The sequence below is a fragment of the Salmo trutta genome, chromosome 4 (genome assembly GCF_901001165.1).
Source record: "Salmo trutta chromosome 4, fSalTru1.1, whole genome shotgun sequence".
NCBI lineage: Eukaryota > Metazoa > Chordata > Actinopteri > Salmoniformes > Salmonidae > Salmo > Salmo trutta.
Window position 1 is genome coordinate 15,488,822 of NC_042960.1, and position 27,037 is coordinate 15,515,858.

The following is a 27,037-nucleotide window of genomic DNA, read 5'->3' on the forward strand; positions in this document are numbered from 1 at the left end:
AATGCTTACTTACAGGCTCTAACCAATAGTGCAAAAATGGTATTAGGTGAAGTAAAGAAATAAAAAAAATAAAAACCGTAAAAAGACATAACAGTAGCGAGGCTATATACAGTAGCGAGGCTATAAAAGTAGCGAGGCTACATACAGACACCGGTTAGTCGGGCTGATTGAGGTAGAATGTACATGTAGATTTGGTTAAAGTGACTACACATATATGATGAACAGAGAGTAGCAGTAGCGTAAAAGAGGGGTTGGTGGGTAGTGGGACAATGCAGATAGTCCGGTTAGCCAATGTGCGGGAGCACTGGTTGGTCGGGCCAATTGAGGTAGTATGTACATTAATGTATAGTTAAAGTGACTATGCATATATGATAAACAGAGAGTAGCAGCAGCGTAAAAAAGAGGGGTTGGTGAGGGGGGCACACAATGCAAATAGTCTGGGTAGCCATTTGGTTACCTGTTCAGGAGTCTTATGGCTTGTGGGTAAAAACTGTTGAGAAGCCTTTTTGTCCTAGACTTGGCACTCCGGTACCGCTTGCCATGCGGTAGTAGAGAGAACAGTCTATGACTGGGATGGCTGGGGTCTGACCATTTTTAGGGCCTTCCTCTGACCCCGCCTGGTGTAGAGGTCCTGGATGGCAGGCAGCTTAGCCCCAGCTTAGCCCCAGTGATGTACTGGGCCGTACGCACTACCCTCTGTAGTGCCTTGTGGTCGGAGGCCGAGCAATTGCCATACCAGGCAGTGATGCAACCAGTCAGGATGCTCTCGATATTGCAGCTGTAGAACCTTTTGAGGATCTCAGGACCCATGCCAAATCTGTTTAGTTTCCTGAAGGGGAATAGGCTTTGTCGTGCCCTCTTCACAACGGTTTTTGTGTGTTTGGACCATTCTAGTCTGTCTTATCCGGTGTCCTGTGTGAATGTAAGTATGCTCCCTCTAATTCTCTTTCTCTTTATTTCTCTTCTCTCGGAGGACCTGAGCCCTAGGACCATGCCTCAGGACTACCTGGCCTGATGACTCGTTGCTGTCCCCAGTCCACCTGGTCGTGCTGCTGCTCCAGTTTCAACTGTTCTGCCTGCGGCTATGGAACCCTGACCTGTTCACCGGACGTGCTACCTTGTCCCGCACCTGCTGTCTCTAACTCTGAATGCTCAGCTATGAAAAGCCAACTGACATTTACTCCTGACCTGTTGCACCCTCTACAACCACTGATTACTATTATTTGACCCTGCTGGTCATCTATGAACGTTTGAACATCTTGGCCATGTTCTGTTATAATCTCCACCCGGCACAGCCAGAAGAGGACTGGCCACCCCTCAGAGCCTGGTTCCTCTAGGTTTCTTCCTAGGTTCTAGGGAGTTTTTCCTAGCCACCGTGCTTCTACATCTGCATTGCTTGCTGTTTGGGGTTTTAGGCTGGGTTTCTGTATAGCACTTAGTGACATCGGCTGATGTAAAAAAGCCTTATAAATACATTTGATTGATTGATTGAATGAATGACCTCCAGGGATCACCAGTCACTTTTTATCAGTGGCTCGAACCACTCTCGATGCGCAGGGGTGTTAAAATGTACTCAAGAGATTAGATAGTGACTTGTGTGAAGACCGTCCTCCCAACGTTCTCCACTTTAGAGAGTCCTCGTCGGTGTGTGTTGATAACTGGGGAGAGAGGTGGTGACTATTAAAGCATTCTCTTCCATCTGTGGCCGTTTGAGATGTTCCCTCTCCATCTCCCCCGATGACTTGGCACTTTTCCACCCGTCGGAGCTAGTGTTATAATAATGATGACCTCAACGAATCTTATTGGCCACAAATTTTATTTGAGTAAGAAAGGGAGAGTGAACGCAGATGCTTTACATGGGCCCTCTGAAAAGCATTTAAGCGAGCGGGACATATTTTTTAAAATAGCTGATTTGATGGAACTCAAGACAGGCCCGCTTGTCAAAGCTAGTATGACCGAGTGGGATGTAATGGACTTGGCTGAAGCCCTGAGGTAAATAAAACAGAGCAGAAAATGACACTAAGCTTAGCGCCATCCGCTAGCATCACTCAGTGACAGTAAATATAGGGGAAGTCTATTGGAAAATGACTCAGGTTGTGTCCCAAAATGGCACCTATTGGCCCTGGTCAAAAGTACTGCACTAACAGCAAATAGGGTGCCATTTGGGACGCAGCCTTATACGTCAAGGAAAATCTCGGCAAAGAGACTGAGAGGAAAAGCATTGCCAATGTCTCCAATCTCTGCCTCTCCAAATACAGACTTTTCAAATCAAAGATCTAATCATATTAGAGGCTACGGTTATATCTCAAAGAAGCTAGTTGGTGTAGTTTAGTGGAAAGGCCTGATGAAATAATGGATGCAAGAGAGACATGCTATATGCCGTTTGACGTTCGTCAGTGTCCGTGACCAAGGTAATACACTGCAGTTGCGCTCAGTGTACTTTTCATATAAAAAGTCAAAAACGGAGGCATAATGTTTGCCATTGAAAAAAGCCAGGTGCAGATTCAAACATACACACATTCAAACATACAGCGTTTCAAAAGAGGATTGATTGTGTGTGTCTGGTTATGTTTTCGGGTTGGTTAGTGTACATGGAAGGTTCCTGTGTGTGTGTGTGTGTGTGTGTGTGTGTGTGTGTGTGTGTGTGTGTGTGTGTGTGTGTGTGTGTATTTGTGTCAGTTCAGGTTAGTTGGTGAACATGGCCAGACTGTTTGAATTCGTACAGTATGTGCGAGTGTCTCTATGCATTTGTGTGTACGCAGACACATGAGCGACTCGACGGCCGCTGTTAGATAAGCTGACTACGGTCTCCTCTACATGGGGCCATGACCCCACAGTGGCCACACACACTAGCAAGAGGTCAGCAAGTCCTAAGGGGATGGGGGAAGGGCTATTTAAAGACGCACACCAAAAATGCAGCCGATAGCCTTTTTTGGGTTGAGTCTATTTTTATGCACGCATAAGAATTACTTAAACTGTCTGTGAAAATGCTTCCTTGGCTCTGGTGCTAATGGAGGTTGACTAAGTGCAATATCCGGAGGTAAATGTGAAATTAGTTCATTTTATTATTACCGGTAATTGAAGCCCCAGAGTTAATGTACTGTGGGGTTGAGAATAAACCATAGCCTGGCAATTTGGTGAGGATCTCTACGACAAAGAATGAGAGATGGAGACCAGAAATGTAAAAGCAAAGGAATGTCCGTCAAGTCCAAAGTAAATCTCAGTCAAGACATGGTGAGTCTGAGACTCCCTTTAAATCGTCCGATGCCGACGGGGCACCTCAACGCTACGCCAAAAAAGGACAGAATCCACAATTACTCTCTTCCACAATTAACTGAATTGGGGCCAAGTTATTTTTGTGGTGTATTTTTGTGGGAAATATGTGGGGAGCTCGGGCCGGTGGCACAGGAAATGAGACGCTTGGGAAACAAAATAAGACCTTGAGAAGGCTAGTGTGCTTTTGATGGATACGGTCCATTTTATGGGTTGCTTAGGGTTTTAGCTGTGGGTATTTTGGTGCGTTACTTCAAAGCAGTGTTGTCAGAGAAAAAGCATGATTTGCATTCAGCTTTGAAATCAATAAATCCAAAACAATGAACCTAACAAAATTCAAAAGCAAAGAGAATGTAAAAAGGTCCAATTGTGGTTTCAGATGTGGGTATATTAGTGCGGCACTTCTAAACGGCATTGTCCGAGCAAAAGCATGATTCCCATTATTAAGCTTTGAAATAAAAATCAGATAAACCCAAAACAATAAACAAAACATAATACAAAAGCTCCACTGCTGTACTGAACAATTCCTGAGAAGGAAATAGATGAAAATGTGGGTCGTAATCCAGGATTAGAACAGTTAATTCTGTTAACTGATCCAAGGTCAGTAAAACCCATTGTTGTTCACACAGTAAACACATTCTCTAATAGCAACATCTGATCTAGAAATGTGTAAATTAAAATGTGCCCATCAGCTGGCGCCTGTCATTCAAAATGGCTGCAAGTGGATTTCCTTCATATAATATATCGGTCAGATATATTGCATTGGGAAAGTATTCAGACCCCTTGACTATTTCCACATTTTGTTACGTTACATTATTCTAAAATGTATTAAATCGTTTTTTTGACGAAGCAAAAACAGGATTAGACATTTTTGTAAATTAATTTAAAAAAAATAGCAATTGAAATATCACATTTACATAAGTATTCAGAGCCTTTACTCAGTACTTTGTTGAAACGCCTTTGGCAGCGATTACAGCCTCGATTATTTTTGGGTATGACGCTACAAGCTTGGCACACCTGTATTTGGGGAGTTTCTCCCATTCTTCTCTGCAGATCTTCTAAAGCTCTGTCAGATTGGATGGGGAGTGTTGCTGCATAGCTATTTTCAGGTCTCTCCAGAGATGTTCGAGCGGGTTCAAGTCCGGACTCTGGCTGGGCCACTCAAAGACATTCAGAGGCTTGTCTCGAAGCTACTCCTATGTTGTCTTGGCTGCGTGCTTAGGGTCGCTGTCCTGTTGGAAGGTGAACCTTCACCCCAGTCTGAGGTCCTGACCGCTCGAGTAGGTTTTCATCAAGGATCTCTCTGTACTTTGCTCCGTTCATCTCTCCTTCGATCCTGACTAGTCTCCCAGTCCCTGCCGCTGAAAAACATCTCCACAACATGATGCTGCCACCACTATGCTTCACCGTAGGGATGGTGCCAGATTTCCTCCAGGCGTGATGCTCAGCATTCAGGCTAAAGAGTTCAATCTTGGTTTCATCAGACCAGAGAATCTTGTTTCTCATGGTCTGAGTGTCCTTTAGGGTCACCTCCCTGACCAAGGCCCTTCTTGCCCGATTGCTAAGTTTGGCCGGTAAGCCAGCTCTAGGAAGAGTCTTGGTTGTTCCAATCTTTTTCCATTTAAGAATGATGGAGGCCACTGTGTTCTTGGGGACCTTCAATACTGCAGAATTTTTTGGGTACCCTTCCCCCATATCTGTGCCTCAACACAATCCTGTCTCGGAGCTCTACGGGCAATTCCTTCAACCTCGTGGCTTAGTTTTTGCTCTGACGTGCTATGTCAACTGTGGGACCTTACATAGACAGGTGTGTGCCTTTCCAAATCATGTCCAATCAATTGAATTTACCACAGGTGGAGTCTAATCAAGTTGCAGAAACATCAAGGATGATCAACGGAAACCACTTAGAGTATCATAGCAAAGGGTCTGAATACTTATGTAAATAAGGTATCTTTATGAATCCACTGTAAATCAGCACTCTGACTTTTTAGCCTTTAGAATCAGGAAGTGCCATTGAGATAAAGAATACCCTTTCCCAGAATTCTCAATATTTAGTAGCCTGTATTACTACACTGAACAAAAATAAAACGCAACATGCAACCATTTCAATGATTTTACTGAGATATATGAACTGTAAGGAAATCAGTCAATTTAAATAAATGCATTAGGCCCTAATCTATGAAGTTCACGTGACTGGGAACAAAGTAGGAGCGTGGATCAGAAAATGCAATACGACACATCTCCTTTACATATAGTTGATTAGGCTTTTGATTGTGGCCTGTGCAATGTTGTCTCACTCCTCGTCAATGGCTGTGCAAAGGTCGCTGAATATTGCCAGGAACTGGAACACGGTGTCATACACACCAAACCAGAACATACCACACATGCTCAATGGGTGCCATGTCTGCTGAGAAGTCAGGCCTGGGACATTTTCTTCTTCCAGGAATTGTGTACAGATCCATGGGACCGTTCATTATCACGCTGAAACATAAGGTGATGGCGGCGGATGAATGGCACGACAATGGGTCTCAGCATCTCGTCATGGTATCTCTGTGCATTCAATTTGACATCGCTAAAATGCAATTGTGTTCCGTGTCCATAGATTATGCCTGCCCATACCATAACCCCACCACCACGGGGCACTCTGTTCACAACTATGTCAACAAGCCGCTCAACCACACGACACCATGCATGGCGTCTGCCATCTGCTCGGTACAGTTGAAACCAGGATTCATCTGTGAAGAGCACACTTCTCCAGCGTGCCAGTGGCCATTGAGCATTTGCCCACTGAAGTCGGTTACGACACCGAACTGTAGTCAGGTCAAGACCCTGGTGTGGACGGTGAGCACACAGATGATTTTCCCTGAGATGGTTTCTGACAGTTTGTGCAGAAATCCTTTGGTTCTGCAAACCCACAATTTGCAAACCCACAAATCTGTGCATAAAATGTGAGAGAAATGAGCTTTTTGTGGTTCTAGGATGTTTTACTTCAGCTCATGAAACCAACACTTTACATGTTACGTTTATATTTTTGTTCAGTATACATAGTACATTTATGATAGCTCGGTCAAAGGCCTAGACAAATAGGCAACTCCAGAATTCCCAGAATTCTTATACTATTTATTTACAGTCCTAAAGTAGTATTCACTAAACAGTACAGTGAGGGAAAAAAGTATTTGATCCCCTGCTGATTTTGTACGTTTGCCCACTGACAAAGAAATGATCAGTCCATAATTTTAATGGTAGGTTTATTTGAACAGTGAGACAGAATAACAACAACAAAAAAATCCAGAAAAACGCATGTCAAAAATGTTCTAAAATGATTTGCATTTTAATGAGGGAAATAAGTATTTGACCCCTCTGCAAAACATGACTTAGTACTTGGTGGCAAAACCCTTGTTGGCAATCAGAGGTCAGACGTTTCTTGTAGTTGGCCACCAGGTTTGAACACATCTCAGGAGGGATTTTGTCCCACTCCTCTTTGCAGATCTTCTCCAAGTCATTAAGGTTTCGAGGCTGACGTTTGGCAACTCGAATCTTCAACTCCCTCCACAGATGTTCTATGGGATTAAGGTCTGGAGACTGGCTAGGCCACTCCAGGACCATAATGTGCTTCTTCTTGAGCCACTCCTTTGTTGCCTTGGCCGTGTGTTTTGGGGTCATTGTCATGCTGGAATACCCATCCACGACCCATTTTCAATGCCCTGGCTGAGGGAAGGAGGTTCTCACCCAAGATTTGACGGTACATGGCCCCGTCCATCGTCCCTTTGATGCGGTGAAGTTGTCCTGTCCCCTTAGCAGAAAAACACCCCCAAAGCATAATGTTTCCACCTCCATGTTTGACGGTGGGGATGGTGTTCTTGGGGTCATAGGCAGCATTCCTCCTCCTCCAAACACGGCGAGTTGAGTTGATGCCAAAGAGCTCCATTTTGGTCTCATCTGACCACAACACTTTCACCCAGTTGTCCTCTGAATCATTCAGATGTTCATTGGCAAACTTTAGACGGGCATGTATATGTCCTTTCTTGAGCAGTGGGACCTTGCGGGCGCTGCAGGATTTCAGTCCTTCACGGCGTAGTGTGTTACCAATTGTTTTCTTGGTGACTATGGTCCCAGCTGCCTTGAGATCATTGACAAGATCCTCCCGTGTAGTTCTGGGCTGATTCCTCACCGTTCTCATGATCATCGCAACTCCACGAGGTGAGATCTTGCATAGAGCCCCAGGCCGAGGGAGATTGACAGTTCTTTTGTGTTCCTTCCATTTGCGAATAATCGCACCAACTGTTGTCACCTTCTCACCAAGCTGCTTGGCGATGGTCTTGTAGCCCATTTCAGCCTTGTGTAGGTCTACATTCTTGTCCCTGACATCCTTGGAGAGCTCTTTGGTCTTGGCCATGGTGGAGAGTTTGGAATCTGATTGATTGCTTCTGTGGACAGGTGTCTTTTATACAGGTAACAAACTGAGATTAGGAGCACTCAATTTAAGAGTGTGCTCCTAATCTCAGCTCGTTACCTGTATAAAAGACACCTGGGAGCCAGAAATCTTTCTGATTGAGAGGGGGTCAAATACTTACTTCCCTCATTAAAATGCAAATCAATTTATAACATTTTTGATATGCGTTTTTCTGGATTTTTTTGTTGTTATTCTGTCTCTCACTGTTCAGATAAACCTACCATTAAAATAATAGACTGATCATTTCTTTGTCACTGGGCAAACATACAAAATCAGCAGGGGATCAAATACTTTTTTCCCCCTCACTGTATGTAGTATGACAATTCAGTCACAGCCCCGGGCCAAATAGGCAGCTGGAGTGTAGAACACTTGAGAACACCTTTAGCCCATGCCTCTTTACTAAAAGAGCTATGAACTGCTATGGGATAGTAAATCTGTCCATGTGCCCTTGAGCAAGACACTTCACCCTTATTGCTCCTGTAAGTCACTCTGGATAAGAGTATCTGCTAAATGACTAAAATGAAAATATCAAACTGCTTAGACCACATATCACACTTGATCCCCAACAAGCCCACCACTGGACTTAACAGTTTTAAATAAAATATCTCCCCGTTACATGGAATCTGTTTGTTCAACCTCTCCACTCATTAGCGGACCCCCCTCTGTGTGAACGAATGAGCCCGGGGGGGGGGGGGGGGGGGACAATACGCTGACCCCCTCGTTCCCAATACCCATACTGTGTCCGAGACAACAAAAGAGCCTGGTGTTGTCCAGCAGGGTTGCATCACATCATTGCTATGGCGGCTAACCGCCAACGAGCAGTAGCCACTGCCCCGAGAGCGCTAATGTAAGCTAATGCAATTACGCAACACGAGGCCCTGCTCTGTGTCTGGGGGGAAAAGCAATTGGACATGACAACCTGCGGTGTTGCTTCTGTCCAGTGTGGGTCCGGGATTACACTGTGCTACTGTTATTGTTATAGAGCAGCAGTAGAAACCTATGGAGGCACAGGATGATGATTAGAAGAGTGAGAAGAGAAAGAGAGAAAGAGAGTGAGAAAGAAAATTAACAAGACAACAGGCAGAGGGAGCAAAGCGACAGAGCGAAAAAACATGACGACTGAGAGAACGAGAGATAGAAATAGAGACCGAGAGCAGAATAGGACTCGTTCAGGTCACCACTCCATCCCGTCAGACAGAAACAGAGAAAGGGCATTAGCATTAGCAATAGCGCTAGCTACGATTAGCATGGTAGCGTTATGTAAGCTGTATGGCAGAATGGTCCTCTAGCAGTGAACAATACCTCAAGAGTTGCCGCTGCGGTCTCCTCTACCCCAATGGACCATGGCCATGACGATTAACAGTGAAGGCTAACGGGAAGTAATTGCAGTATAGAGATGGACTGCTATCCAAAACCAGATCGAACCGGTTCATCAGAAAAGTAGGGAATTATCATATGAGTAATTTGTATGCATTCAAAATGCGGTTCCCTACCAATGTGTGGAGATGTGGATAGGGATAAACAAGTCAAGGTAACCTGGAGTGAAAGGACTGCCCATAAATCTTGCTCAATTTGGCACTCTTTCTGGTGTTCTGTCTGCCCGTCTCTGTCATTCTGTCTACCTGTGGTCCAGTCAGTTCCTCAGTCTGTCCCTCCATCTCTGTAGACCTGCAAAGTCTGCAGTCTGGCAGGACTCTGTGTGTGTGTGTGTGTGTGTGTGTGTGTGTGTGTGTGTGTGTGTGTGTGTGTGTGTTGGTGCGAGTGGACACGCTGGAGGAGCCTCGTCAGCGGCGGTATTTCAGCTCACATCTTTATTCTACTGAGGGACTGTCTGTCCACAGGCCATCATGTCCATATTGCATACCCTGATGAATGGACCTGGCAGACGTTGGCACCATGTGACCTCACAAACAAAACAGAAAAGAGTGGAGTCAGTGGACTGATAGTATGACAGAGCCCCAATGTTGACCACTGTCTCGCGACCATATTTCACGTGTCAAGTGCCATGCTCAGTCCTATGGAGTCTCGTGGAATCATCTACTTGAATGCTGCAGAAATGGCAAAACAGTTTATTTCAGATACAATAGTCAACAATTCTCTGTCAACTATATTCAAAACCATACTTTTCATTTTCAACCCATCTTGGAATGTGACAGGGCCTTCGATCTCTATGTGTGACACACTGCATGGGCTGACTGTCAAAGCAGTTTTGTTATCTGCCCTGCCAAATAGTCTCTTTATGGAGACTTTCTCTGTAAAACAGCAGGCATTCCTGACAGGCCAAGGTTGGTAAGTCAAATCAGTGAAAAGTCACTGCTAAGCATCTGAGAAGGGTCCTAAAATGGGACACTGTTGAGAAGGGTTCTAGGTTCTGAAGTCCTAGGAGGGCATAGGGCGCAGAACTTTTCAACTCCATGCTTGGAGGGCTGAGCCCCAAACACTGCCAGTGTTCCTTATCTACGCTTTAAATCGTGTCACGAATCAATCCCTTGGCGAGCAACTAGGTAGAAAAGGAAACGGCAGCTCTGCATGCCTGTGATTAAAAAGCCTTGGTGAGGGCTTCTTTACCGTCTTTCCATCTCTGTGAAGCCGACCTGACATCCATTTTAATAGGCCTGACATTTCCTATTTGCGGCTAGGCGGTGCGGAGGAGACAGACGTTATGGGGGAGTTGGGAACGAGAGCACCGTCTGTTAACTGGGTGTTTAGCCTTGGAAAGAAGACCTTTCGTGATGTGCGAAGAGCTAAATAGCCCACAGGGGACCTGCAGAGTCTTTGGACAGCAGGCTAGAGAGCCTTGTTATTCTAAAAACACTCCTATGCTAATGCTAACATTAACTGCTAACGACTTTGAAGGTGGCGGGAATGTGGTATTAAGAGTAAAGCAGCTAGCCTAGCACTGAAGGAAATGCCCTTTAAGTGTGGAGGATAGAGAGGATCATTATTCAGGCAGGCTCAATGCTAATGCTACATCACTAATGATAATAGCTAACTGCTAATTGTTTTGAAGGTGAAATGAAGGGTGACGCAGCTAGCGCAAAGAGAATGAATGTCATGCTAAGACAATTGCTCTTCAACTGCAAAGGGGGACAGCGTTCCCTGCATCCTTGCAAAGGACAATTTAGCGGTATGGCTAATGAATTACCCCACTCAATGAATACATGGTGGATATAACATTGATATTCACATAACCTACCATCAGGCTACCAGACAAGCATGATTAAAAAGAGAAGTAGATGTCAACATAACAACATTGTATCTATCAGCTGTAGCTTATACAGTTTACCTCCCCATAGATGGGACTGAATTCCCCAATACGGTATTACCTCCCCATAGATGGGACGGAATTCCCCAATACGGTATTACCTCCACATAGATGGGACGGAATTCCCCAATACGGTATTACCTCCCCATAGATGGGACGGAATTCCCCAATACGGTATTACCTCCCCATAGATGGGACTGAATTCCCCAATACGGTATTACCTCCCCATAGATGGGACTGAATTCCCCAATACGGTATTACCTCCCCATAGATGGGACTGAATTCCCCAATACGGTATTACCTCCCCATAGATGGGACGGAATTCCCCAATACGGTATTACCTCCACATAGATGGGACTGAATTCCCCAATACGGTATTACCTCCCCATAGATGGGACGGAATTCCCCAATACGGTATTACCTCCCCATAGATGGGACTGAATTCCCCAATACGGTATTACCTCCCCATAGATGGGACTGAATTCCCCAATACGGTATTACCTCCCCATAGATGGGACTGAATTCCCCAATACGGTATTACCTCCCCATAGATGGGACGGAATTCCCCAATACGGTATTACCTCCCCATAGATGGGACTGAATTCCCCAATACGGTATTACCTCCCCATAGATGGGACTGAATTCCCCAATACGGTATTACCTCCCCATAGACGGGACTGAATTCCCCAATACGGTATTACCTCCCCATAGACGGGACTGAATTCCCCAATACGGTATTACCTCCCCATAGACGGGACTGAATTCCCCAATACGGTATTACCTCCCCATAGACGGGACTGAATTCCCCAATACGGTATTACCTCCCCATAGACGGGACTGAATTCCCCAATACGGTATTACCTCCCCATAGATGGGACTGAATTCCCCAATACGGTATTACCTCCCCATAGACGGGACTGAATTCCCCAATACAGTATTACGTCCCCATAGACGGGACTGAATTCCCCAATACGGTATTACCTCCCCATAGACGGACTGAATTCCCCAGGTGCCAGCTTGAACTGCGTGGAGTAGGATGATAAGGTGGTCTTTAAACAAGTTATACTTACGTCCCTTAGACAGGCCCTTTGCCCTCCAGAGGGCTCTGGAGCAGAGAGAGAACTCTATTTACATTTTAGTCATTTAGCAGACGCTCCTATCCAGAGCGACTTACAGGAGCAATTAGGGTTAAGCGCCTTGCTCTATCAGGAGGGAACTTTATAGGATCTGTGTCGGAGAGGGTAACACTAACCTCTGCGAGTTAAGAAATTCCTGGCCAGGATGCTTTACTGTCGGATAGGCACTCTGTAATGATGCCGCATTTAACTTTTTGAGTTGAGTCGTTGTCGTTAGACACTGATCTAAGATCAGCTTATCACCCCCAACCTTAGAAGGTGAGGGTTGAGTAGGGGTTAGGGGGTAATGCAAAATTGTCTTCTGATCAGCTTCAGGGGGCAACTTCATAACACTCCGAAAGTTCCCCGAGAGATCGTAGGGCAAGTGGCTCAAAAAAGGTCACCGATGCAAACAAAGTTTATAGACTCAGAGGTTAAAGTATCTGGGAAAGGTGACAAAGTCAAAGGTTTGACATGTAAAGTATGTCAAAGACAAACTCTTGGTGTGTAGAGTTGGACTGGAGAGCCCTTGTTTTGGTACCAGTCTCAATCTTGTGGGGTAGACTGTGTACCAGAATAATACTTTAAGTACCCTCCTGGTGTTTTGGGCTCGTTACAGACAATTATACTTCTATTTTCATTGCCGTCATCAAATAGCAACAGGCCTAAAGAGTTTAGCTGTGACACAACCCTGACACACTACTCTCCCAGCTAACGATAAGCAATAGCAGACATTACATAGCACTGAAAATGTGTGTGTGTGTGTGTTATTGTGTGTGCAGGTCTGTGGGTGTTGTGCTTGTGGGTGTCTTTGCTGACCTCCGTGTGTGTGTGTGTGCGCGTGTGTGAGCATGCAACTGTTTGTATGCGTGTGGTTGTCGTTATGCATGCGTGTTGGTGTATCTGTGCATATGTGCTTGCCGAGTTTCACATTCTTACACGGCATTGTAACTCAAGAGGCTTGTTTTTCACTGCTTGCTGCAAAGCAATCTTTGGAAGATCTTTTGTCTTTGTATACGACAGGGCCTTTTAACAAATGACCCTAAACGGGATGGTATGAGGAAGATAAAAAAATAAAAAAACTAGTGTTGCCAAACCAGACACATTTATCTTCAACATTTTTCAACCTAACCCGAAATCTGCTAATACTTCAACTGAGTCCTCTTGCCTATTGGTCAGTTAAGCCCTCTTCTTCCTGAACTAAATTGAAATCCTTTGCCTGTAAATAAAACTGAACCACATTCCATCCATTAACGCCCTATCGATTGATCACTGTGGACACTGCGTACACAACCCTGTGAGGTGAATTCGTCACCCGAAAGTGTGGTGGTGGTGGGGGGGTAAAAATGACCTTGTCCCATTCGCCAATGGGCATGCAACAAAGCGTCCCTGTGTGTGTGAGGTCAGGGGGAACAAGGGCCAAGGGAGCTGCGCTCTCTCTCTCTCTCTCTCTCTCTCTCTCTCTCTCTCTGCATGTGAGAGTGTGGACTCAAGGGGTGGGTGGGGTCAAGGTGGCATTCCACAACACCTCAGAGACTGGCCTAATGGACAGATAATTGTGGAGGGGAAAAAGAGCAGGGTGAAAAAGTGAAAAGGGTAGAATGAAGTAGGAGGGAGAGAGAGGGAGAGAAAAGGCAGGGGAGGGTTTGGGGAATTGGTTGGTTTCGGTTGTCTTTCAATATGGGTTCAAATTAGAGTTATGGAAGCCTTCCGGATACTACATAAAATTCAATCCATGTCCCTCTCTCTGCCTCCATCTTCCCCCCGTTCTCCCTCTCTTTCATTATTTTAGCCATGTTGTATTTGCAATATGATGACACATCAGGGTTCAAGACAGACAAGTGGCACGGGACCAGCGAGGCTGTGTAAACATGATGAGCATTGACAAGACTGCAGAGGCGAAAGCACTAAAGGCCGTACACCATTTTGACAGGCAGCCGACATGTTAGTGGTGAAAAATGCAAGAAACGTATTGTTTTTGTGGCTGTATTGTAGGCTATTTGAAGAGCCTGGTTTGGGTTAGACGTTTCTATGTTCCAAATGAAAGCAGAGTAGTTTTTTGTTGGGCTTTTTCCTGAGGTTAGAGGTTCGGGAAGAAAAACCCTGGTTTTAATTGAAACCATTTTTGTCCTGTCCACTGTTGGGTTTGGCTATGGTGTAGTGCTGGGATGTAGTGGTACTGTTCTGTTCCAACAGACAAAGAGTATCCAATCTAATCATATCACCAGATATGAGTCCGGGTTCTCAATCAAAAACAAATTACTAAAATCAAAAAAAGCAAATAGACTTTTAAAAAAGTTAAATAAATACATGTTTATTATTCATAATTTTGGAGTGCAAATAATTACTGCTGGACTATTCCATTCACTTTTCCCTCATTGTTGATTTTATGACAACTTATGAATTGTTATGAAAATCATACATCCAGTCCACTGATACGCAAGTGCTCGACTCCCAATGGTTTGTGAGGCATGTCCGTTCAAACAAAGCCTACTCTGACTGACATTACACCTGCAAACACAGTAAAAACCCATTACCTTTCAAGTACAGACAGCTAGTGCAAGAGTGGTAAAAAGAAAAATCTTACCGTCATAAAAATCAAAATCTGGGCGACTTATTCGGGAGAGACGGACATCGGTGATCTCAATTCTTCCCTCGTTCCGGAGAATTCCGCACTCCTCCTCAGGCTTTAAATCCAGAGCCTAGTCTGTCCGTTCCTGGGAAGCACCCAGATGCAACAGAGAGAAGAGGAAAACAGAGTTAGAGAGAGAGCGAGAGAGTTCCCTGTTTAGGTGAAGCAGTGATGATAAGACTATTTTGAGACACAGACATGCTGCAACTACAGGACTGGAAAGTTACCCCTAGAGTAGGTGGGTCAGAGTGTGTGGGAATGTGCATGGGGGGGTGGATAAAGTGACAGGATCAGCTTCTGAATATATATGCCTACATACATACATACACGTAGCCATCACGCAGTTACAAACCCACACGCTCACACACCTCCCCATCCCAGTCATGAGCAATGCCAGTGGGGCAGTAGCTCAGTAGCAGACAGGCATTCCTCTTTCAGGATAAGCAGCAGAGTCGAAATAAATGATGGATAGACTAGAAGGGGGACGGAATGGGCAGACTGCGCGGAGTGAGGTGTCAAATAGGTAACGCACCCCCATCTCTCCCCAGCGTCGCTATTTGAACGATTACGTGTGTGCCATTAACTTATTGGGGGCCATGTAAAGTGGAGTTCACACACAGAAATGATGTTGAGCAACAAGCCACATTTGATATAGCCCATGCAGGACACAAGCTTTCACTCTCTGCTGTTGACGGTTTGATCATCTGTCAGAAAAGTTGGCCCGGCTCAGTGTGATGATCCGCAAGCACATAAACATTAAGCACACACACACACACACACACACACACACACACACACACACACACACACACACACGTCGCGCACACCCATCCCTCCACCCTATCCCGACCAGCTATTCGCAGGCAAGTGATGTAACTAGAGCTATATTCACCTTGCATTTAGAGGCTGGTCATCCCATGCCGTAACACAGCTACTGGACAACTTCCACCTCTCTAAACGCAGCAGTAAACCAAACAGACACAAATAGATGAAGCAAGGGACATACACAACATAAGCTTCATCCGCCTGGTCCCTGAGATGTTCATTAAGTTCCTTTAATGAACCCCTTTGGATGAGTCAAATAAAAACTCACTGGTGGTCACTGATGAGGTAGCCAAAACGTATAAATTATTCAACATATTTAACAAAAGGAGTTAGTTATCGTGGACGAACCTCAATTCATTGCCGCAATTTCTCCGGCTCACACTCCAGTGCTCTCTCATGGGCTTCGTCCCAATATACTGTAAAACATGGCTTCATTTCCTACTTTCCAATTAAAACAGATGGATGACAAGACTGGATAGGTTTTCAATTACATTTTTTCATCAAGATGAGTAATTTCAAAATCAGTGGCCATGAAGGAAATGAGATGAGGAAATAGTGGGATAAAGAGAGAGACTGATGTTTCACTTGTTACCATTTTGAGGCAGAGGCTTCAATAACAAACATGCCTACAGAAACTGCTGTGCCAACCACTCCCTTTTCGTGTGGATTTTGGGTGACTCCTACAATTGCCAACCACAAGAGCTACTTTGGCCATTTGGGGTGTAGCTTTGTGTGTTGAGGTCTGCGATGCATTTCTGCTGTTTACAGAAAGGCACATTGACGTACAGCACAGTGTTTATTATGGGGTTCCCACTGTGAACGTGCTAAGGGAAATGGAGAGTTTCATGTTTTTGGAGAGATGAGGACAATGCTATCCCTATCTGTGATGTGAGAGGAAAAATAAGTTGTATTTCATCCACTGCTAGAACTTCCTCTAGCGTTAAAATGGCTCCAATGGTCTGCATAGATTACTTCCGAACTTTACTTAACATCATGTATTAGTGAGCTATAAATATGGATGCCTCGCATGTGAATGTACCGTACAATACATTGACTAATTTCATTTCACACAAAGTATATTTGTCTAACTGTAAAGTTAAGGTCATGCAACCTGAATTGCAAGTCTTTATCAGCCACATGCTTTGAGACACAGAAATCCTTGTTAATCGAATAGGTGTTAAAATGATTCTGATGCTAACTAATACCACATCGTTTCTAAAGCCAACCAAGCAGACCAGGGTTTGTGGTTTGAGAAGTCAATGTGAGAAGTGGAAAATTCTTAAGTTGTTAATTTTCTCGAAATCTAAAAAGGCACAACCTTGATTGGAGCCAATGTCTTAAGTAGTCATACATGTTATTACTCCAACTTCGTGAAAGTGGCAAACAAGCACGTTTTTATTTTCGTCAAGTTCGGCGCGAGACGACCGTTAGACCCGATAACGTGTTACTGCACATGAGCTTAGCTAGCCAATGTCACACTGAGAAGCAGTTACAGCCTGTCTTCATACTATGCAGTCTTTGCTCATACTTTCAACTAGTTAGCTTGATGCTAACGGATACTAACAACAAGATAACTTGCTAGCAACAAGTCAACCGCGAACTGTGCTAACAACAACAACAAACTAAGTCCTAGCAATAGAGCTGCCGACAGTTGAGCCGCTACCGCTAGCTAGCTCAGTGCTAACAAGAAGGCCCAGAGAAACTCTCATCCACCTGCATGTCCAGCAACTATGCAGTGTGATTAAAAGGTAAATGGAGCATCGTTTCAGCCAGCTGCCCGTCCTGGATCAACACAGTCCCAGTCCCTCTGTCACCCTGCCAATGATGAAGTGGTAACGCTCAAATCCCCTCTAAAAAAGGTACCGACGGCCACCATGGAAATAAGCAGCGCTGACGACATGATAGCATGTTTCCTGCCACTGAAGTAGTCCCATTCTAAGCCTGGCACCTTGAGGACCACGGCGATTGGGGCGTCAGCTGTCATGATTAAGCGGCAACTGGCAGCGCTAGCTGCGGTATCTCGACGAGCTGAGAATTGACATGTGCTTATGATGTAACCTTGGGGGGGAGATATTCAGACAGATCATGGACCTAAAAGGAACGGTCTGTTATTCTGAGGGCCAGAAAGAGAGACATTTTCAGCCTGTTCCATTTCAGTTCTAGTCATGAAGAATGATAAAATGGGATCTTTTCATCCAACCTGGTACTGACCAGTCTTACGGCATTTAAACACAAATTGGGCATTGTCGCTGATTGCTGTTCAGGTAGAGACTTCAGTAATACATGATTGTTAAAGGGAGAAAATAATGAACCAAATATGTTGCACTAACAGCTCTGGAATGATCACATTAAAGTACCAGAGACGAAAAGCTGGCGCACACACAAACCTATGAGCCAATCAGGACTAGACTGGGCACGTCAACATCGTCTCACCGGCCTGATTTCAACACCCAATCCATTATCAGCACCAATATGGGTCCAGCCATTCCCAGCTAAGTAAGTGACAGGTTATAAAAAGCAGAGAGGAGCAGGATAAACACAAATTACAGTGGCACAATGGCTGAGTCCCAAATTACACTATTCCCTATAGAGTGTACTACTTTTGAACAGGGACCCTATAGGGCTCTGGTCAAAGTAATGCACTATCCCTGGAATAGAGCGCCATTTGGGGCACATCTGAACTCAGTTTAGGGGTGGACCAGAAATATAAAAACGGGGCCCTAGGCCTATATTTCACCCCACTAGCAAACATCCCAGAAAATAACCGTAAGCCAGTGACAGTTTTATTTTTGGGTGGTTGGCTTCATACAAATATAATTACTCTATGGTTGGCTTAATGTATGTCACCTACGGATAACAAGGAACACTGTCCTGGTATGTTGATTATATAAAACCTGTTATAATAGCCTATTTAAACTAGGCCTAAGTTAAATCATATAGAGAGCTACAGTATACAGTAGTAGGTTATGTGACCTTCGCCATGTAAAGGCTAGATACAGCCCTATAAGATTAATGACAAAATGGCCCCAAATAGAATTCAAAGTAGGCTATGGCTAAAGTTAACATAGCCTTCACATATAAAATAAACTGCATCCCACTGTTGAGCCTGAACCTTATCAAAAGTTTTGGGACGTGAAGTGTTGGGAGATCGATGTCACAAGTGGGAACATTATTCTCCTATGATAGAGTGCCGTAAGAACGTTATGAACATTATGACACGAGTCATCCATCAACCCTGCTCAACCTCTCCCAGACTCCCTCACACCTCTGTCCTGGGACCCACCGACGGGCCCATTTCCTACCACCTCGCCCAGCAGCCAATCGGGCACCCACGCTCACTACTTCCCTCGCATTCTGCCCGGTAACGGGATCCAAACTGTTGACGGCGGCGCCCAGGCATTTTGGCTTAGGACGTGTCAACCCCGGGATTTACACATACTTGACTGGTGCAGGGTTTAGAGACGGGAAGGCTTTCTTTAGCGCTATACCTCTCATCAAACCGGAGAGACAGAAGCAAGGGAGGGAAAGAGAGAGGTGGTGTGTGTGTAGCCCTTACTTCCTCTACATACCCCGACGCCAGTTCCGCCATATCGGCACCTATTGCAGAGTCGTTGGCGCAAACTACTCTCGCAGCTGGTGCACCGTCCGGTAGTGTATGTCATCGCGACAATAGAATACAGAGAGAATGAGAGCGAGAGAGAGAAAAAGAGCGAAACGGATGCAGGCTTGTCATTAATACTTTCCTCCTCCGTAATCCTTACCGCTCATTTTCACAGCTTACCCCGGGCCCACAGAAAGGTCACAGAGGAACAAGCCTTGGGCCGGGGCCAGAGGGGCACCACCAAGCGCTCTCTGAAAAGGCACAGTGACCTTTGACCCCCATGAATCACTGCACACTTTTTCCACCGCTCGCAGCAAACAGGACGTAAACAAACGGGACCCGGGAAGGGAGTAGCTGGTTTGACACTTTGAAAACATAACGGTCTTATAAAGAAACCTAGGCTTCGTTCATTCAATAACCTCAGAAAGAATTCCTACATTTGAAAACACTGCAGGCTTAAGCTTTCAGTACTTTATGTTGATATCTACAATATTCTACAGCGTCCTAAAGCGTTATAGAGGATTTGCTTAACTCAGCGATAGCCGTTTCTAGAGAGAGGGGGTCAATTGAAACTAACTGTAACTTTGTTCCCCACTGAAGCACTTTAGAAAAGTACAATAGTCCTGCTACATGTCGAGAGAAAATAGCTTGTTTGTGTGTCCTCTTTCACACAGAGGATCTGTTGGTGTTCCGGTGACATCAACCCCTCTTGATGCTGTGAAAATAACGCCTGGCTCCCAAATGCCACCCTAACCCCTATATAGTGCACTACTTTCAACCATAGCCCGATGAATAGGGTGCCATTTGGGACACTCTGTGTGTCATATCCCGCTGCCTAAGGGTAAAGATCAATGGGGTCCTTTGTCACAAGGAACTCAGCCGTGGGACTTCCTTACCCAGGTCATTTTCATGTAAAGGACCCATGAGCACCAACATGTGAAGTTCATAGGAGCATGTACAATTGGGTGCCGAATGAAAGCTAAGAGTCTATGAAGGCATATACACTGAGGCACATTTACTGACCAGGTGAATCCAGGTGAACGCTATGACCCCTTATTGGTGTCACCTGTTAAAGCCACTTCAATCCGTGTAGATGAAGTGGAGGAGACGGGTTAAAGAAGGATTTTTAAGCCTCGAGACAATTGAGACGCGTTAGCAGTAAAGGGGCGGCAGCGTAGCCTAGTGGTTAGAGCATTGGACTAGTAACTGAAAGGTTGCAAGTTCAAATCCCTGAGCTGACATGGTACAAATCTGTCGTTCTGCCCCTGAACAAGGCAGTTAACCCACTGTTCCTAGGCTGTCATTGAAAATAAGAATTTGTTCTTAACTGACTTGCCTAGTTAAATAAAGGTTAAAAAAAAGACGTGTATGTGTGCCATTCAGAGGGTGAATGGGCAAGACAAAAGATTTAAGTGCCTTTGAACGGGGTAAGGTCGTAGTTGCCAGGCACACCGGTTTGAGTGTGTTAAGAACTGCAACGCTCCTGGGTTTTTCACACTCAACAGTTTCCCGTATGTATCAAGAACAGTCCACCACCCAAAGGACATCCAGCCAATTTGACACAACTGTGGGAAGCCTTGGAGTCAATATGTGTCAGCATCCTTGTGGAATGCTTTTGACACCTTGTAGAGTCCATGCCCCAAGGAATTGAGGATGTTCTGAGGTCAAAAGGGAGTGCAACTCAATATTAGGCAGAAGTGGATACTTTTTATAGCTACTGTTTACAGGCCACCTGGGCCGTATACAGCGTTCCTCGCTGAGTTCCCTGAATTTTTATATCAGACCTTGTAGTCATGGCAGATAATATTGTAATTGTTGGCGACTTTAATATTCACATGGAAAAGTCCACAGACCCACTCCTAAAGGATTTCGGAGCTATTATTGACTCAGTGGGTTTTGTCCAACATGTCTCTGGACTTACTCATTGCCACAGTCATACCCTGGATCTAGTTTTGTCCCGTGGAATAAATATTGTGGATCTAAATGTTTTTCCTCATAATCCTAGACTTTTGGACCACCATTTTATTACGTTTGCAAATCGCAACAAATAATCTATTCAGACCCCAATCAAGGATCATCAAAAGCTGTCCTATAAATTCTCAGACAACCCAACGATTCCTAGATGCCCTTCCAGACTACCTCCACCTACCCAAGGATGTCGGAGTACAAAAATAATTTAACCACCTAATTGAGAATCTTAATTGAACCTTGCGTAATACCCAAGATGCAGACGCACCACCAAAAACTAAAACATTTGTCACAAGAAATTTGCTCCCTGGTATACAGAAAATACCCGAGCCCTGAAGCAAGCTTCCAGAAAATTGGAAAAGAAATGGCGCAGAGCACGCCGACATGGTCCTCCGACACATAGGTGTGTCTGGCTTGGTTGTGTTGTGGAGGACGCGCGGCTCTCGACCTTCATCTCTCCCGAACCCGTACGGGAGTCACAGCGATGGGACAATTGGATACCTCAATACTGGGGAGTTAAAAGGGGGCAAAAAAAAAAGAAGCTGATTGGATGGATCCTTGCTTCCTCTGTCATGCCACCTCAATTCACCTTTCTCAAATCCTAGCCTCCCATCTCCTTTTGGAATGGAATGCAGCCCACAGTCCGTTATGATTCTTATTTTGATTCCCATTAGCTGCTGAAGAAACGGCAGCCATTCTTCCTGGGGTCCACACAAAACACTAATGGAAAAGAACAGCAACACACATTTAAACTAAGAACACTCTGACTTAAGAACAACATGACTATTTAAAAACCAGACAAGAGACCATTCTCCACTGATCTAGCCTTGTGTGACTGTAATCCCACTATAGCTAAATCAGGCTAAGGGCAACTCTGAGCCGCTTACTATGAGGGAAGCCCTAAAGTCCACGGCATGCAACCTTCAACTTCACCATTTCGAACAATTAACAATTACCGTGATATGCAGTCGTTTTACTTCAGTTAAATTCACTGACTAAATCACTGTAAAATAAGAGTGTCTGCTAAATGACTAAAATGTCAATTTTAAACTGATGGCAAACGGTAGATAGTTGGAAGGGCTACTAAGATGAAAGTTTCTGTGGAAAACTGTCATGGGAAAACTACAGTATATCTGAATAAAAGATCATTGAGTTGCTGTATTGCAGACCAGCAAATATCCTCCACAGCACTTTTATCAAAAGCGTTCTGAGAAACAGGTCAGGCAAGCTTTTCAAAGACAGACCACTTGAGCCATGACATCAGCTCTCTTCTAAAGCAGGAGAGAGAGAGAGAGAGAGAGAGAGACAAAGGAAGAGTGAATGGGCAAGCAAGGGAAATAGAAAGGAAGAGAGTTGGAGAGAAGAGGTAATAAAATAGAGAGAAAGTGAGAGGGAGAGAGAGAATGTGCGACCCCTGTTCTGTACTTTCGAGAGAAACCGTATCGCATTCTCCAAATCCCAGATGGCCCGCCTAGATCCTGCACCACTCCCCTCAGTAACTCTAACTGGCAGGTAGCAGGTGCAGACACATAGCTGTAGTGGCAGGACACTAACGCCATCGCTCCCTGGGAAATCAATCAAGTGAAAATGCGATGATTGTCCCATTAATGTATGGTTATATTTAAGCCGTCCCTCCGGACTGTTTATTGGCTAGCTCGTCTTAGTGACATCCATTCAAACGCCAAGTTGCCAACTGTTGATTCCCATTATGAGATTCATTGGACTAGGTTGGATTTCTCTCTTGTTCACACACAAACACACGTTACAAAGTAGTTTCCAAACCCACACTTCCAGAATTACACACAAACTAACACTTCTGCAAACACGCACATACACACCCCAGACTCGCTCTCAGGTACACGGTATGCGGTTCCCGTAGTGATAGCATTACACAGTATTCATTCAAAACAAAACACATCGGAACTGAACAAGAAGAGGGGAAGGCATTAAAATGTGTGTGTGTGCGTCTAAATGACTAGACTGACAACAGGAAGTCACCACCAGCCTTTCACTTTTTACATCATCCCTTTATTTGTGGGTGGGACCGAGTTACAGTAAAAAAAGGGATTCAATTCTCTTGAACATTTCCTGTCAGATCGCTGGGCATGAGTGAGCTCACTGAGTTACCGTATGTCAGACACAGTGGCTGTGAAAAGAGACTACCGTATCGTGTCCGACTTAGAACAGCTGAACTGTCATGTAGGCTATTTATGTGACAGCATTCATTTCACCAATTGAATGTGCCATGAAATGCCCCAGGATGCAAAACACCCTGAGGAAGGCACAGTGATGCCGAAACGTTGGTAAATACCCATTAAATTGCTGGGAGTTTATACATAGAGTGTGTGTCTTTCTTTATTTTGATAGTTTATGCAAAACATCATATGATCACCTTCATACTGATAATTATTATAATTTTAAGAATAATCAATAATTGCCTACTATGGCATGTTAAGACTGATTGCCATTGTTGAAGGGCATAGCAGTGAGTGAAGGAAGTGAAACCCAAGTAATGCTGCAACAATTGGCCAGGGTAATCTTCTTAATGTGCACTAAGCCTTTTATGCCCATGCAGTGGGGATGGTGTAATGACACGAGACCATTCTGCTAGAGCCCAGTGAGTGAAGGGAGGTTAATGAGCATTTGAATCCAAAGAAAGTGATTTTCTTCAGTGAAAGTGAATGGGTGACAACAATTTAAAATCCATTTCATCACTGTATTAATTGTAAAATGTTCAAAGCAAGAGGGAAGAAGAGGGCATTATTTGGAGGTATGAAAACTGGAGAAAACATAACTTTTCCAAGTAAGCTATAATCTTTTCACTCAATATATCCTACACAACTTACAAAGTAAACATGGATGGTGTTGATTGCTGGCTTGGCTAATGATCACCTAGTCCAGGGTTTCCCAAACTCAGGCCTGGGCACAGCCTGTGCATGGATTGGTTTTTGCCCTAGCACTAACACATCAGATTCAAATAACCAACTCATCATCAAGCTTTGGTAATTTGGGGTTCAACAAGGGTTATTCTAATAGCTTTAAAGTTCTTTGAAGAACCTTAGGGTTCTTGGCACTGAAAATTGCCCCCAAAAGGTTATTCCATGGGAAGTGGGGTTCATCGAGGAACCTCCTTAGTTGGTGGGGGTTCTTGCAGGAAACTACACACCAGAGGATATACCCATTATATTTGGGGCTCTGCTGGGAGTTTACCTCATATTTAGATTTTTTAATTCTGCTTTGCCACTAAAATCATAATAAACACTGACAACTAAAATATGTTATTGTTATGTATATTATTATTTATTATTAAGGGGTAGTTAAAAAAAATAACCCAAAAAGGTTATTCGAGGAACCATTAAAAGGGGTTCTTAAAAGGGGTTCCCCCACAGTTTCAATTTGAAGAACCCCTAAAGGATACTCCAGGCACCTTTTCTTTTTAGAGTTTAGGGCAAAAATCTAAAATGTACACCCAGGGGCAACCTGGTCACAGAGCATTTTGTAATATTCTGTATGTAAACCCGAGACCCTTCAATTAGTACGATATGTTACGTTTTGTATGGTATGTATTCATTTGTGGATGTCCATCCCCCATCACATATTTATATGTTCCGAAATACAATTTGTATTATATTTTACGAATTTGCAAACGTATGATATCTTCAGAATTCTAGGTGGCTAACGTTAGCTAGCTGGCTAACATTAGCTAGGCTATGGTTAAGTTATACGCTCACCCATCTATCATACTTTCAATTTTGCCTAAGTAACCATCTGTTTTATGTAACCATAACAAACGTAACATATTACACTAATTTGAGTGTGCCGGATTTACATTTACTATGTTACGTCTAGTATATGAGACCAGGCTGCCAGCGGGGGCACCGGGACCGAGTTTGGGAAACACACAAGCAAGAACAGTGCAACAATGTAATTGTTGTATTCAACAAGAAATCCACTTTTCTACTCACAACCCCCTGGGCCCGTCTCCACTAATGACAGTTTAATGATGGTCCTTGTGTAATTGTTATGTTAATTAACATGGCCAAATATTGGCGCATCAACTCGAGCATCCTTTCTTGTTCAAGAAGGTCACGCTAGACTGGGTTACCGTAAACCTTCTTATTCATTGCCAAGAACTGGCAACACCGGTCCATTGGAATGTGATCAAACCCACTTAGATCGAATAGAAGTCGAGTCGTGTTATCTAGAAGTTGACAAGGAGAAACTCACTATAATAAAAGCTCAAATTTGTTGTTCAAATTATGGTGAGTGTTTTATAAATATGTTACAGTATAGAAAATTAATTGGGATACGTAACAATAACCATTCCGCTATGGCATAGGACATGTAGGCTAAGCATCAGCACTGTTGTTTTCGTGAATGCATTTCCAAATAAGCAAACCGCAAAACATGATGTTCAGTTAATGTTGCCTTAATTTGAACATAAGCAACATTGTAGACTTTTCTCAGGATATTGGATAATGTTTTGTCTATGATATGAAACTCTGTAGATAACCTAGCTAACATATCAGATGTGCGCTAATTGCAGTAGCGGTAGCTTGCAGTGGCTGTTGCAACATTGCTTACCTCAAAGCGAACGCGGAGACATCTAAAGAAATTCGCTCTGCAACAAAATACTGTATCAACCTCGTCGACAGGAGCCTGCTTGGCCGGAATTAAAGTCCATACAAATCAGATATGAGACGGGAAAATGGACAGCGTATACGCTTTTGGCCAGCAGAAAAACGAATGACACCGCACACCTGCCTTGACGTCCTCAATTGGCTCGGTCCAATTTCAAATAAGTAAACGCGCATGGACGTTGCTACCGCGGTAGGCAAAAGCAAGGCAACACCCTTTCTCCCGGGTCACTTGCTCTCACTCGGAGCTAGGGAGATAGCATTGCAGTAAAACTGTCCCTTTACTCCTGACAAAACGCCGTCTCACCACGACAACACCTCTTGACTGAAGAGGGGCTAGCTGAAGAGGAGGAGACGAGAGCTCACATTGTTCCCGCATGATCGGTGCCCGTAGCGACGCGGCTGGGTGCCGCCAATCTGACAGCCCAGGAACAGCTCGCGTTAATCAGATATCATCCAATGGCTCGAGCCTGCCTCCTTGTTTCCCAGGGAAAGGGCGGTTGTATGCGAGGATGATGCTATATGCTGTGTGCACCTCCATGTGTAAAATGGCCTAGTGCAAGTAGCCTGTGGTGCAGTTCATTGGTCCCTCCCGTAGTCATGGCGACTACCCTGGTTCAATTATGTGCTCTTCTGGGAGGATGGGATGGAGATGAGAGATGTGGAGGTCACCTATAACAGGGCAAAATGTAATTCCCTTACCTCTGCATATAGTTTGCAAAAAGACCTTCACATGTGCTTACAATGCAGTGGCCTATATTGGAGCCTGTAGCCTATATGGCCTGTTTCTGTGTACTACTGGTTAGGATGCACAATGAGCCTGCAGTGTATGATCCATAGCTAGACAAATAGATAACTTATCTTCTGCAAGTGCTCTATCAAGATTTGCATTTTATCAGGCATTGCAAACACACACACATATTGTACCACCATGGCCATCAAAGTATACCAACAATATTACATGTTGTACACACAGTGAGTATTGAAAGCATGATGTAGCCTAACACACACACACACACCACTGAATTATTCAGATGAAGTGTAAGGGGGTTGCCCATGACCCATATAGATGTCCTCTGTGGTTTCTGGTCATGGCATGGGAAAGCACATTGCTTTGAGAGCAGGATTGACACATGCTGCATACACACAGTGGAAGCTTCATACTCACTACCATAACCTTGGTCACTGTCCAAATGTCTTTGAAAGCTATATGCTCTGAATTAAATTAGATACGATACTCCCTGTGAAACATTGGGCATAATTTGTGT

The 27,037-nt window shown here is 44.4% G+C and overlaps 1 protein-coding gene and 1 long non-coding RNA gene across 2 annotated transcripts in view; both read right to left on the bottom strand.

Annotated features, from left to right (window-relative positions):
• The window catches only part of LOC115191897 (sorbin and SH3 domain-containing protein 2), a 78,409-nt gene extending 67,064 nt beyond the window's left edge, over positions 1–11,345 (bottom strand). Inside the window, exon 1 of the mRNA XM_029749900.1 lies at positions 9,534–11,345. Within this exon, the coding sequence (XP_029605760.1) occupies positions 9,534–9,535 (2 nt within the window). The 5' untranslated portion in view covers positions 9,536–11,345. The remainder of the gene's footprint in view (positions 1–9,533) is intronic.
• A 1,395-nt stretch (positions 11,346–12,740) lies between these two features.
• LOC115191898 (uncharacterized) lies at positions 12,741–26,325 on the bottom strand. Its single transcript, XR_003877783.1, has 3 exons — positions 25,717–26,325; positions 14,694–14,823; positions 12,741–14,617 (listed from the first exon to the last, which is right to left on the bottom strand). It is a non-coding gene; the product is annotated as an uncharacterized LOC115191898 (long non-coding RNA).
• Between the last annotated feature and the right edge of the window lie 712 nt (positions 26,326–27,037).